The sequence below is a fragment of the Tursiops truncatus genome, chromosome 12 (assembly GCF_011762595.2).
Source record: "Tursiops truncatus isolate mTurTru1 chromosome 12, mTurTru1.mat.Y, whole genome shotgun sequence".
NCBI classification, from domain to species: Eukaryota; Metazoa; Chordata; class Mammalia; order Artiodactyla; family Delphinidae; genus Tursiops; species Tursiops truncatus.
The window spans coordinates 75326757-75341408 of NC_047045.1; the positions used below are offsets into that span (position 1 = coordinate 75326757).

Sequence of the window (14652 nt, forward strand, 5' to 3'; positions counted from 1 at the left end):
TGGGATCAGAAGCTCCTGCCTCTTCTTTTATCTTTACCAGGATGTTTGAGAGGAGCTTCACCTGGGGCGTTAATTTTGGAGGCCTCCTGAAGGTGGATGAAACCCCTTATTTAGCAGTTTGATGGTCAAACGCCTACAAGGGAACATTCAGGTGTGGCAGCTTGAAGGACATTCATATTCCACACCACATCGGATCTTAGTAAATAGTCTTTCCATTTTCTCTTTAAAGCACCACAATGACCCAGAGATGGCAGGGTGGGGCGATGCACTTATCGGTGGTTCTAGGCATCCAGGACTTGAAGCACAGCTCTGCTCAGGCTCTGAGTGTTACCCTCTTGCTCTGATCGCTTGTCCAGTTTCCTCTTATTTGCTCTTCAGCTTGGGACAAGAACAGTTTGAAATTGTTTCTACTGTTTTTGGCCACCACTGTTTGGACTTTAAATGAACACAGGAAGGAAGAAAGCTTGAAGAAAAGCTCTGGAAACAATTGAACAGAGCAAAGGAGAGGGGTCTTGAGGTGAGCAGAACACGGACTGGCATGGAACTCATTGCTCCGATTGTCACGCTGGTCCCCTCTTTGTCTGATACTTATCAGTTGTTCCGGGGGAGCAATTTCAGGAAGTCCTTTTCTGGGCTGTGGAACAGCCCTTGCTTATGGGTTGAGCCCTAAGAGGCGTTACGGGAAGCGGTTCATGGTCTCTGGGGTTTGACAATGAGCTGGTGGTTACTGATTTCATTATGTTTTCCTTTATTGCAGCTGTTGGTTTGATCCTGTGCCATGGCCTTAAAACAATTGTGGTTTTGCACATGGTAAGCGAGGCCAGACAAGGAGAGGGATCATGTTGTTGCCCTGGCCAAAATTTTTAGCAGACGGGGGTCTGACGAGGGCAAGTAGATAGAAGATTTCCCCTTTACTTCATTTAGAAAAATAAACTTTCCAGGACGAGTATCTTTCCTAGAATTCCTTTAAAGTGTTTTTTTCTTTAAAAATAGACTGAGTTATAAATAATACTTTTACTAAAAAATACTTTCATTAAAAAATAAAATAAAATGTCATTTGTCGGTGGTTGCTGTCACTGATACGATATACTAGAACTGATTAGCTGTACAAATATAATTTGGGGATGCATTATGAAGGTATACTGTTTTTATTTGCATGCCATTAACGTACAGATGTGGTTGTGAAATCGTTCAGATCGTGGCACACTGAATGTCCTCACTGGATTTTTAGGAATGTGTTCGCTGAGACAGCCAAATTCTGTTTCATTTTGTTTGGCTTGTCGCATTGGCCGTAAATCAGAGAATATTCGCTTCAATATCTGAGTCAAACTTCGGTTCTAAACATAATACTGCAGTTGTTCTTTCACAGAATGTAAATTTTTTATTCACTTCCTCAATACCTTATTTCTACTTTCTCCTTTTCTTTATTTTACGCTGGAGCGTGCTGAAAGGTTTTCCGGAAAGATTTTTGTCTAATAAGTGTTGTAACCTACGGATGAATGTATTTCATGTGATTAAGCTCTCATAACTTTAACTGTGGAAGTATTAGAAATCACAGGTTTTATTTAATTTCCTTGCTGCTTCTGAAATGCCCTCCCAAAGATATAATACAGTGATTACATTAGGGAATTCTATTTTTATTACAGTGTCAATTGTAACATATGTAGGCATTCTGGTTCAATAGTTCTCGAGTTCTTTCCATTTCACCAACCCTATTGTGTTGTTACTGGGGGAACCAGGACTTGTGAATGACACAGACCTGGATTTCAGTCGTGGCTCCTCCAGCTACCAGCCAAGTGGCCTTCAGTAAGTTACTCAGTCTTTTGAAGTCTCAGCTTCTGCTTCTATAACATGGGAATTGCGGTACCCTACCTCCTCAGTTATGATGTTAAGATGAGATAAAGGGCTGCAGTCACTTAGCACAGTGCCTGGTCCATGGGGAGAACATTCTAACACCATACACAAAAATAAACTCAAAATGGATTTAAGACCTAAATGTAAGACCAGATACTATAAAACTCTTAGAGGAAAATATAGACAGAACACTCTTTGACATAAAACACAGCAATATCTTTTTTTTTTTTTTTAGCAATATCTTTTCGGATCTACCTCCTAGAGTAATGAAAGTAAAACCAAAAATAAACAAATGGGACCTAATGAAACTTAAAAGCTTTGTACAGCAAAGGAAACCATAAACAAAACAAAAAGACAACCCAGGGAATGGGAGAAAATATTTGCAAATGATGCGATTGACAAGGGATTAATCTCCAAAATATGCAAACAGCTCATGCAGCTCAATATCAAAAAAAGAAACAACCAAATCAAAAAATGGGCAGAAGGTCTAAATAGACATTTCTCCAAAGAAGGCATACAGGTGGCCAAAAAATACATGAAAGGATGCTTAACATTGCTAATTATTAGAGAAATGCAAATCAGAACTACAGTGAGGTATCACCTCACACCTGTCAGAACGGCCATCACCAAAAAGTCTACAAACAATAAACACTGGAGAGTATATGGAGAAAAAGGAACCCTCCTACACTGTTGGTGGGAATATAAATAAGTTGGTAGAGCCACTATGGAGAATAGTATGGAGGTTCCTTAAAAAACTAAAATTAGAGCTACCATATGATCCTGCAATACCACTCCTGGGCATATATATCTGGAGAAGATGATAATTCAAAAAGATGCATGCCTTCCAATGTTAGTTACAGCACTATTTATATAGCCAAGACATGGAAACAACCTAAATGTCCATCCACAGATGAATGGATAAAGAATATGTGGTGCATATATATAATGGAATATTACTCGGCCATAAAAAAGAATGAAATAATGCCATTTGCAGCGACATGGATGGCCCTAGAGATTATCATACTAAGTGAAGTAAGTCAGACAGAGAAAGACAATATCATATGATATCACTTATATGTGGAATTTTTAAAAAATGGTACAAATGAACTTATTTACAAAAGAGAAACAGACTCACAGACTTAGAAAACAAACTTATGGTTACCAAAGGGGAAAGAAGAGGGGGGAGAGATAAATTAGGAGGTTGGGATTAACATATACTCACTACTATATATAAAACAGATAATCAACAAGGAACTACTGTATAGCACAGGGAACTCTACTTAGTATTCTGTAATAAACTATATGGGAAAAGAATCTGAAAAAGAATAGATATCTGTATATGTATAACTGAATCACTTTGCTGTACACCAGAAACTAACACAGTATTGTTAATCAACTATACTCCAATATAAAATAAAAGTTAAAAAAAAGAATTTCATTCCTTTTTAAGGTTGAATAAAATTCCATTCTATGTATAGTAATCCCCCCTTACCTGCAGTTTTGCTTTCCTTGGTTTCAGTTACTTGTGGTCAACTGTGGTCTGAAAATATTAAATGGAAGTTTCCAGAAATAAACAATTCCTAAGTTTTAAATTGTATACAATTCTGAGTAACGAGATGAAATCTTTTGTCATCCAGCTTTGTCCTGCTCGGTGATGTGAATCATCCCTTTACCCACTGTATCCCGCTGTTAGTCACTCAGTAGTCATCTGGTGGATCAGATCGACTGTTGAGGTATCGTGGTGCTTGTGTTCAAGTAACTCTTATTGTACCTACTAATGGCACCAAAGTGCGAGAGTAGAGATGCTAACAATTCAGATATTCTTTTACTGTGCCTAATTTATAAATTAAACTTTATCACAGGTATGCATGTGTAGGAAAAGACATGGTATATATATATCTGTACTGTCTGTGGTTCAGGCATCCACTGGGGTTCTTGGAACAAACCCCCTGCAGATGGCGGAGGGACTACTGTATATGCCACATTTTGTTTATCCATTTGTCTATCAATGGACATTTGGGTGGTTTCCATCTGTCAGCTATAGTGAATAATACTGCTGTGAATATGGGTGTACAAATATCTGTTTGAGTCTGCTTTCAATTCTTTGGGGCATATACCCAGAAGTAGAATTTCTGAATCATATGATCTCCAACTTCATTTTGACTTGCCTCCCAAGCTTCAGTATTGCATTTACAATAACTTGCTGGGTAGCTGGTTCTTGGTGTGCTCCTGAAACCTCAAATGCAACATGTTTAAAGTTGTTCTGTACCTCTTTTTCCCACTGGCCTCCCAAATCAGATCCTCCTTGTGGTTAATGATTAGAACAGTCTTCGAGACACCTGGCGCAAACCACCAGAATCTTTGATTTCTTCCTCCTCTTCTGCAGCCCTAAGAATTTGGCAAAGCTATTTCAAACTTCTTCACATCTTCTCTCTGCCTCATCATCTACTTTACTACTCAGAGATGATTAGTGCATATTTCGGTATGAGTTTTTCCTTGACATAACTTTGAATACTTTAGGATTCTTCATTTTTTTAATGAAAATTATACACTCCCATTTTCATTAAAAAACCCTTTTGAACTCTCATTTCTACAACAGATTCCCTGCCAGTCTTCTTTTTCCTTTTGCCAGCAGGGCCCCACGGCATTGCCGTTTGGACTGGTTCTTCAGTGCTAACCAACAACTGCCATCACACTTCTTTCCTTTGGTCACAGTCGATGAATGTATGGGCACTGCTAAGATCAAGCAGCCCTCATGAGTCAGGGTTGGAGTAGCTGGAGATAATGCAGGAAGTCAATATTTTCCTTGGAGGGTAAGGGAGGACTAGACTTCTGTTCCTTTGTACAATCATGTCCAGGAGAGTTGGACCATTCATTTCATCCCTGTCATGTAAGTCAAATGTTATTGCCAAAAGAATTCAATATTGGTTTGGGCTTGCATAGTATTTTTCTTTCAGATAGTTAAATAGAAGACAGTAACATTGGTCTTATTAATTCCTCACTTTTTACTTTCTCATGCATGAGCTTTCTAAGAAGCGGAACACTCAGTGGTCAACCAGTTGCAGAGAATCTTCCCATTGTTGCCTCTGGAAAGTAGATACAGTTCCTGAGTGAAGGTCTTGTCCTTTGGGGAAGTTGAGCCTTCCATATATGAATAAGAGTTCAATCTCTGGAGTAAGGGAGCCCTTGCTTCAAATCCCATCTCTGCCACTTGCTTGCCGTGTGGTTTTGAGCAGGCTTTATAACTTTTATCATAGGTTTACATCTGTAAAATGGAGATAAATATAATCCCTGCCTCATAGAGTTGCTGGGGAATTAAATGAAATAATCCGTGTATGACGCAGCGCCTGGCACATCACGGTCAGTACCCAGATGAGTCAGTTTTCTTAGAAGCAAGAATGTTTGGTCATACGATCTCATGCACAAGTGTGAAATGAACAAGCTGAGGAGGGGCTGTAGCTGGAAGCCCCCACTCAGGTTGGGATGGTTGCTTGTTTATATTACAGTGCTTTGAAAATTCATGAGCAAACCCCTATTTTCCCAATGCTAAGGCTCAAAACTATGTTTTGACATGTTTTCTGTACCTTAACACCTCAAGAAAAGAATAATTTTTCACTGATAAAACAAAAAGTTAGAGGTTTCCTCCTGGCCAAATATGTATACGATCCTGTGATTCCATATCAAATTTGAAACTGTATTGAACACTCTATAAATGCATATTGATTCTTAGAAGGAGAAAGAAATACTGATTTTGACATCTTATCTGGCACCTTGAACAATTTGTGTACTTGGATACTTCAAATTCTAATTTCAATGAGCCTTTAATGAAAAGGTAACCAAGCTTTATAGATGCTAACTAAATTTATGGATTAATCAGGTGTAAAAGAATGGGACGTTGAAAATGAAATACTATTTTGTTGAAACCATACAATGAGACTTTCAGATAAGATGAGCTAAAATTGACCCTCTTTTTTTTTTTTTTTTTGGATTTGTGGTTGCTTAAACACTGGAGAGTTAATTTATCTTTAATTTGAGAATTCATTTTCATTTCCATGCCTTAAAATATGAACAGTTAGCTAACTACTCATATTTTCATAAAAAATGCTAAGTGCTTATTCCTTACTATGCTTGGCTTTTTGCCTGACCTCATCAGTCTTCTTGATTTTAATTCATTTTTCCCCCAGAGAACTGTGTATATTTTTACTGAGCTCATTCATAAAAAATCATAAAATAAGAGTTGATGTCATATAATTTGAAGTTTTTCTGGTTATGACTTAAATCTGTGTGTGTGCTTCCTTCAAACTTTGAAATGTGTCAGTGACAGAAATAGTTGGAAAGCACAGTTCAAGTACAACTTCTGAATCCACAAGTCAGAAAGTAGTAAAAAAGGAAGAAAATAAAAAACTACACTACGTACCTATCACAGAACTGTTATTGAAGCAAGGTGATGTTCAGATTTGTGTAATATTATTGAAGCAAATATTTTAAATATCTTTATTAAGACGAGCAGTACACATTGTATTTTAGCTTCAGTTATGGAAGGGTCCATGTAGTTTATATGTAGGAAACCCTTCAATTAAGATGTGCCTCCTTCCCTACTAATACTTTGATGCTGTTAATAATTCATTTATAAGACTTTAAATTTTTTATGGGAAGTAATAAAAGGGACCCATTATTTTCACAGCTAAATCTGTTTCTTGGTGATGGCAGTGAGAGGGGGGAGATGAGAGGAAGAAATTGTTAAATCACCTTGTAGAACTGAACTTCAGAAAAGTCATAAAGTAGAAGTTCCAAAAAAGTTAAAACACTCCTAAAAGAAATCACTATTAGTAAAAGGAACCGTATTATCATGCATACATAACCAAAATGTTAGAGGGAAAAAAAATACAATTCACGAAAACATTTCTATAAAGAACAAGCTTTGAAATAATGAGAACGTGTTGATTTTTATTTGGGGGCAGTCATAAAATACACTCATCTTAGAACGCCAGCAAGGCATCAGAATAGAAATAGTGGTGGAGATAATTCATGGGTAATCCAAGCTCTTACTTCTCACTTCCTGACCTGTCACATCTGTGAAGACCTGCTCCTTTATGCTAATGTCTGGCCCCATCCAGTGTTGAAGAGCAGACTTGCCTCTCCCTCTGCTGCTTTTGTCCCGTAGGACCAAGTCTTGATTTTGTGAACCTGAGTTTTGGGGTCCTGGGATGTAGTGACCATTGCTTTGTTGGGGGTCACCATCTTCCTTTATACAACTCCAGTCTGCCCCCTCAGGAGACCTGTGCTCCACAGAGGGGGTTCAGGGGGCGAGGGAGGGGCAACACAGAGCTTAGGGATTCCATTTTGTTCCGATAACAAATATTTGTTGAGCTCCACTGTGTGCCATGATAATGTGCTGGGCACAGGACACCTGGTGACAAATGAGACAGAGATAGTCCATTCCTTGTCAAACCCAAAGTGACCTGGGGGTTGAAACAGCGATTAAAGGGCAATGTAGTAGGTGTTATGACAGGACAAAAGACAGGCATCACTGGAGCGGCAGAAAGGATTTCCCAGAGGAATTGCTATCTCAACTGATAACACCTGAAATATGAGTAGGAGTCAGTTGGTCCGAGAGTAGGAGAAGTGCGTTCCCACAAGAAAGAAGGGCCTGTGCAAAGCCCCCGGGGTGATAAGGAGCACAGAGTGAACAGAAAGACACAGCTAGAGCTTGGATGTGACTTAGAGGGTGGTGAGAGAAGGCTGGGAGAGGAGGTAAGGAGCACAGAGTGAACAGAAAGACACAGCTAGAGCTTGGATGTGACTTAGAGGGTGGTGAGAGAAGGCTGGGAGAGGAGGTAAGGAGCACAGAGTGAACAGAAAGACACAGCTAGAGCTTGGATGTGACTTAGAGGGTGGTGAGAGAAGGCTGGGAGAGGAGGTAAGGAGCACAGAGTGAACAGAAAGACACAGCTAGAGCTTGGATGTGACTTAGAGGGTGGTGAGAGAAGGCTGGGAGAGGAGGTAAGGGCTGGTCAGGGACAGCTTGCTGAGCTGTCTTGAGGCGTTTAGATTTTATCCTGAGAGCTTTGAGGAACGTCAGACTATTAAAGTGGGTTAGTGACATGATGGTGTGTGATTTTATAAAAATCCCTCTGGCAGGGGTGGGATAGGGTGGGAGGGAGGGAGACACAAGAGGGAAGAGATATAAGGACGTATGTATATGTATAACTGGTTCACTTTGTTATAAAGCAGAAACTAACACACCATTGTAAAGCAATTATACTCCAATAAAGATGAAAAAAATGAACATTTTACAGCAGAGACATAAAAAAAAAAAAATCCCTCTGGCAACGTGGTGGGGCATGATTGGCAGGGGAAGGCTGCAGGCCGTGGCTGTCGTGATAACCTGGGTGGGAAATTCTTGGGACTATGGTAGTGACGGCAGGCCCAGGACAAAGCTGATGTGGCTTTGAAAAAGAACTTTAAAATAATTGATTTGGTAGATGTTTATACTATGTGTGTGTGGGGTGTGAGTGAGGGAGAGGATAGAGGCTAGAACAACACGCAGGTTTCAGGCGTCATGGTGTGTTGGTGAATAGGAACAGGTAGGTGAGGAGAGAAGATGGTCAGTTATGTTTGGGACACATACATCTCAAAGAGTCTGTGAGATAGTCGAGTCTAAATGAACTGGGGGCAGGTGTGGGAAGCTTGGTAAAGAGATTTGGTCTGAGGTGACTGCCAGAAAGCACTGAGGGAAAAGGGTGACAAAAGTAAAGATACACACTATTAAATTCCTCTCAGGTTACTGCTTGTTTTATGTTATTGTTTTCAGCTTTACTGAGGTATAAGTGACAAATAAAATCGTAAGATATTTAAAGTGTACATTGTGATGATATATGTATACATTGTGACAGGATTTCTCCCCTTTGAATTAGTTAACACATCCATCACCTCATATATTTACTTTTTTCTCTGTTTTTTTGTTTTTTTTTTTTTTTCCTTTGGGTGAGAACATTTAAGTTTTACTCTCTGAGCAAATTTCAATTAAACAATACAGCACTACCAACTATTGTCACCATGTTATACGTTAGCTCCTCAGACCTTATTCATCTTACAGCTAAACGTTTGTTCCCTTTTACCAGCTTCTCCCCATTTCCCTCACCCCAGCCTCTGGCAATCACTTTTCTATTCTGGTTCTATGAGTTTGACTTTTTTTTTTTCAGATTCCACATATAAGTGATACAATGCAGTATTTATCTTTCTCTGTCTGCCTTATTTCATTTAACTGATGCCCTCCAGGCTCGTCCACCTTGTTGAAAATGACAGGATTTCTTTATTTTTTAAGGATGAACAATATTCCATTATATATATTCTGCATTTTCTTTATCTGTTTATCTGTCAACAGACACGTAGGTTGTTGTTTCCATCGTTGGTTAGTGTGAACAGCGCTGCTATGAACATGGAGGTACAGATCTCTTCAAGATAACAATTTCATTTCCTTTGCATACATATCCACAAGTGGCACGTCAGGATTGTATGGTGGTTCTATTTTTAATTTCTTGCGGACCCTCCATAGTGTTTTCCACAGCGGCCGCGCCAGTTTACGTTCCCACCAACAGTGCACGAGGGTTCCCTTTTCTCCACATCCTCCCCTGCTTGTTTTAATTTGGTCTGTTGTTATATTTCTTTTGAATCTCTGAATATGGACCATTGCTTTTTTTTTTTTTTTCTTTTTTTTTTTTGCGGTACGCGGGCTTCTCACTGTTGTGGCCTCTCCCGTTGCGGAGCACAGGCTCCAGACGCGCAGGCTCAGCGGCCATGGCTCACGGGTGCAGCCGCTCCGCGGCATGTGGGATCTTCCCGGACCGGGGCACGAACCCGTGTCCCCTGCATCGGCAGGCGGACTCTCAACCACTGCGCCACCAGGGAAGCCCTTATTTATTTATTTATTTTATTTTTGGTAACTAACAAATATAGACTTTCTGTGTGATGGTAATAATGCAAAAATAGCTGAAAGAGGGAAAATAAGAAGAAAGGGGGAAATGAAAAGTCAAGGAAAAGAATCCCAGAGAGGCCTGGGGAAGAGCTCTGTGTGAGGCCCCTGGAGCCGGGGGTGAGTCTGGTAATTCCTGCTTACGGGCAATTCCTAGTAATTCCTCTCCCGACCCTTCACGTTTCCTGCTTACGGTTCGCTTGCCTCATCCCTTCTCCCACCCCCGCTTCCTATTATTCAAACCCTACATTAGCTCAAAGGCTTTAATTTTTGGTGGGCAAAAAAAAAAAAAAAATAGTGATTATTTCTCCAAACCTTCACTTGCAGCTCACATCTTGGATTTGGCCTCTTGCACTTCATTTTGTGCAAGAGGAACTTTGGGGCTGATGTGGTCACAGGTACACAGAGTTCCTCAGTCTCTTCAGTAAAGACACTGTATGTTTCATTAAGATTGTTGGTGCGAGTTTTTTTTAAATGAACTCTAATTCAATAAGATTTTCTCTTCCATTATTTTTACAAGACCAAATAATAAAATTTAAAAAGAAATTTCTTCTTAAAGAAACTTAAATCAGTTGCTTTAAGAACACATCTTTACAAAATTATACTCATTAGGCAACAAAAAACTTTAGTGTTTTCCTTTCTTCTGATGCAAGTTGAAGACTTAGAAATAAATAGTTGTTAATGGTGTTTGGTTAAGAAGAATTTGTTTTAATTGTTTATATGAAACAAGTACTTGTTAACTTTTTCTTGTTGCCAATCTGTCAATTCTAAATGTTCACGTACATTAGGCAGGAGAAAGCCCAGCTTTGTCACAAAAGGTTTGCGTTAGGAACTTGGTTCTTTTGTGCGTCTGTTTTCATTCTTGTTAAGGGATGAATTCGATTGTACAAATCCCGCATATTTTATGTGTTAAACATGTTAGTTCAGGAATTTCACTTGATTTTATAATGATACGTATCTACGATGGCTGACCAATCCAAACATAAGATTTAACCATTGACTTCGGACCCAATTCAGTTCTCCCATCTTCTGGCTTGCAGAACTTCTGGCTTTTGGGAAAGAAAGTGAATCAAAGTAATTTTTGGTTCAAATTATTATTAACTGTTTTCTTCTGATATAAACTTATATTTTAAGATTTAAAATAAGTCAACATGTACTACATAAACATCATAGAAGACCAAACACTAAGAGTTTCTTTGAGGTGTCAGAAGAATACACCTTTTGCCTAGAGTTTATATCTGCCCAGGTAAATTTTATTTCTGATTCTATTATTTCCTCAATTTGCCCCTGTTAATAGGGAAGATTCTAAAAGTAATAACTATGCCTGGGTATTCGAGGCAGTGTGTGGTCTCTTCCTGAAGTTACAAGGTTTTAACTGTTTGTTGATTCCTCTTATGCAATAGAAGAATGCAGATGTTAATTTAATCTGAGCCTGTTTATACAGTGACTTTTATAATGTATATCTAAAGATAGAGAATCGAGTTTTATGAGACCAACATTTCTTATCAAGTCCCCACTCCACCCTATTCTAATTGGGCTGACCCTTAAGTTGAATAAAGAACAAAGAGGTCTGTAGTTAAAACATTTCACTACACGTTGAGTCTTGCCCTTATTAAATGAGAAAATGGAGACTTAAACAGAGAATCTGAATTAGAAGGTCGCATATACACTCACTGTTTTTTGTGAATGGAAAGCATATTTTAAAATAGTACATATCATCTTTTTAGTCTAAATTCGGGATGTTTTCCTGAGAGGTGCAAGTATTTAGACTCATATAAATGGGCTGCTTTATAAAAACATGCCAATAATACTTTTTAATTTGTGAAGTTTAATATTCTGTACATTATCAACCAGACTTCTTTTCAGGGATAAAGAAATGGAGGTGACTTCTAAATCTTAGAGCAGAAACTGCATGTGGGCAATTGGATACCTGTCCCCAGAGCTCAGAGAAGAGGGTTGGGCTGGGAGTTTAAGTCTGTGCGTCATCTGTATTTAGTGGTGATGAAAGCCGTAGGCGTGAGATAGATGTTCTGGTGGGAGAATTCAGAGTCACAGAAGAGGAAAGGGCCTGGCATTGAGCCCTGTGCAGCTCTGGATTATTGTGGCATGTAGGGAGGCAAATCTGCAAACCCTGGGAAGCTCCAGCTTGAGGGGTAGAAGGAGCGCCGGGAGCATTTTGTGTTACAGAAGCCGAGGGAAAAGCATGTTTCAAGAGGAAGGAAGGAACTGTCAGATGCTTCTGATGGGTCAAGTGTGATGTGGGCTGAAAGTGTCTATTGAATTCAGCAACAGAAGTCATTGGCGGTTTCTGGGAAGCTGTTTTTGTGGAGCAACAAAGGTGGAAAGCAGATTGACGTGGGTTGAGCCAGGCAGGAGAAAAGGAGGAAAAAGACCTCCAGTGCAGACATCTGTTAGGTGTTGAGCTGAGAAGGAGGGATGGGATATAAGATAGAAGTTCGAGAGTGCTGTGGATCAAGGGAGACCTTTTTTGTGGGTCAGACTTGCATGACATGATACAAGCCAGTAAGGTGAAGTAAACCTATGTGAATTACAGCACATCATTAGAGAAACAGTCTTGGGAATTATTGGAGAACCAGAAGGGAAAGAGAGGGAGAAAAGGATAGAAAGCTTATGTAAATAAATAATGGATGAGAACGTTCCCAAAACAGGGGAGAGATTTGGACATCCAAGTTCATGAAGCTCATAGGTCCCCCCCAAATTTCACAATATTATATGCTAATTATATCTTAATAAACCTTGAAAAAAAAGCCAATTAGAAGGAAGCATTGGAGTGAGAGAGATTCAGTAAACAAGAGAGAAAAGAAAGAGGATTTAGAATAAAATAACAGCAACAACAACTAATATTCATTCAGTGTTTGCCCTACCCACGGCACTGTGCTAAGCCCGTGACATGTAGTCTCACATTTAGTTCTCAGAATAATGTTATGCAGCGGTGCCGGGAGGAAAGTGTGGCCTAAGGATGTTAACCAACTTGCTCAGTGTCTTCCAGCTAGTGAGTGGTGAACTGACTTACTACCTTAAGGATCGACCTTGGTCACCACCACAGCCCACCACCCCCCAACTGGAATTTAGGTGTTCTGTGCTGCGTTTGAAGACCTACTTAAAGATTCTTTAAATTATATTTTAAGAAAGGCCACTTTGAAACCCTCTGTCTGAAAGTTCTAACAGCTCTATTTGGACAACAATTTTGGTGGGTGGCCTGGGTCCAAAAAAAAAAAAAGAGGCCTTATCTACTGAGAAAGCTTAACCTTGAGAATATATATATAAAACATCATGCCCCCAAATATAGGCTGTGTGAACTGAAGGGGATTTGCCCAAAGAACTCGCAAAGCAACTTGGGGAGGCAGAAATTAATTGTAGGAGAGTTTTTTTTTTTTTAACATTGCAAGAAGGACACAAAAAAGGATGATGGGTTGAGGCAGCAACATAGAAAGGCCAAGGAAGAGATGTGAAAACATCCCACAGACAGCTTCCCTGTAGATTCCGACCGACTAAATTTCCTGAAATAATACTAATTCTGTCCTCTTGCTTTCGATAGGACATAATGACTACATGTGTCCAGCTACCAACCAGTGCACGATTGATAAAAACAGGAGGAAGAGCTGTCAGGCCTGCCGGCTACGCAAGTGCTACGAAGTGGGCATGATGAAAGGGGGTAGGTACCTTGGACCCAGGGCGCCCACCATGAGGTCCTTGTCCCCCACCCACTGCTGGCCATTTCCATTCTAGTCACCCCGGGAGTGGAGTGGTTTCTCTTCTAATTAATTTTTTTCCTATTCTCACTTTTCTTCACAACAAAACTATTTTTTATAACACATTTTATTAAAAAAGAAGGAATCTGAACACACCATTTTGTGTTTCATATTTTCAATGTAAATACTTATATTTAAAATCAAAAGTGTGTGGGAGGTGGTGGTGGAAGGAAAAGAAGACTGCTCAGCGAATTATTCTAGAAATATTTTTCAGTTACTGTTTATATTTCCTAATGCTAGAAAACGGTATCTGGGAAGAAACTTTCCTTACACTGAGACTTGTACATGTGAAAGCTAAAGAGCTAGTTTGTCATCTTTCAATCCCTTCACATCCCTTAGGGAATTTGAATTTCAATCAAAAGGCAGCTTTCTCCTTTAGAAGTTGAGTTAACTAGCAGCTCCCATAATCTCAGCGTCCAGTATGGAGCTGGGAACAATGCAGTGATTTCTGAGCGCTAGCGTCACGAGGTGGTCGGGATCTGTGTCCGTGTATTTGTGCTGTGGGTGTGTGTATGTGTGGTTTTCTGTCTCCTCATGTATCCAGCCTTCCAGTTTTCTTATACAGGAATCCAGCATCTGGTTCTGGGAATATTAGGTGCTCCATAAATGTGGTTGCCTGATCTCCTTGTATTCTTTGGAATCTAGTTTTGAAGAACACTTCTAGTCTTGAAGAGCCTTCAAGATACGGGGAGAGAACAAGAGGAAATGTGTAATTGAAATAAAGGAATGGGTGCATCCAGTGTTTTAGGATGATAGAAAGGAGAGAGACAGACCTATGATGGTGCTGCCTGCTGATCAGAATGGGAAAAAATCTTTCTGGAGAGGAGGCTTGAGATTAGTTAAGGAGAACAAAGTGGCCATGAAAAAGAGTAGCGATTGTGTAAATAGAGGGAAGCTAACCTTTAACTCATTAACACTTGGACAAAGGGGGAGGCAGAGGAAAAACCAACAATCATGCCTGATTATTAGGGTGCTTATAGGCAAAGATTCCTTTGTTAATGGCCATAAATAAATCTACCTGGTTGAGATTTTGAATACAGCATTTGGAAT

The 14652-nt window shown here is 39.6% G+C and overlaps 1 protein-coding gene across 1 annotated transcript in view; it reads left to right on the forward strand.

The window, feature by feature from the left end:
* The window catches only part of ESR1 (estrogen receptor 1), a 247513-nt gene that overhangs the window by 51828 nt on the left and 181033 nt on the right, over positions 1 to 14652 (forward strand). The window contains exon 3 of the mRNA XM_033867852.2: positions 13389 to 13505. Coding sequence (XP_033723743.2) covers positions 13389 to 13505 — 117 coding nt within the window. The remainder of the gene's footprint in view (positions 1 to 13388; positions 13506 to 14652) is intronic.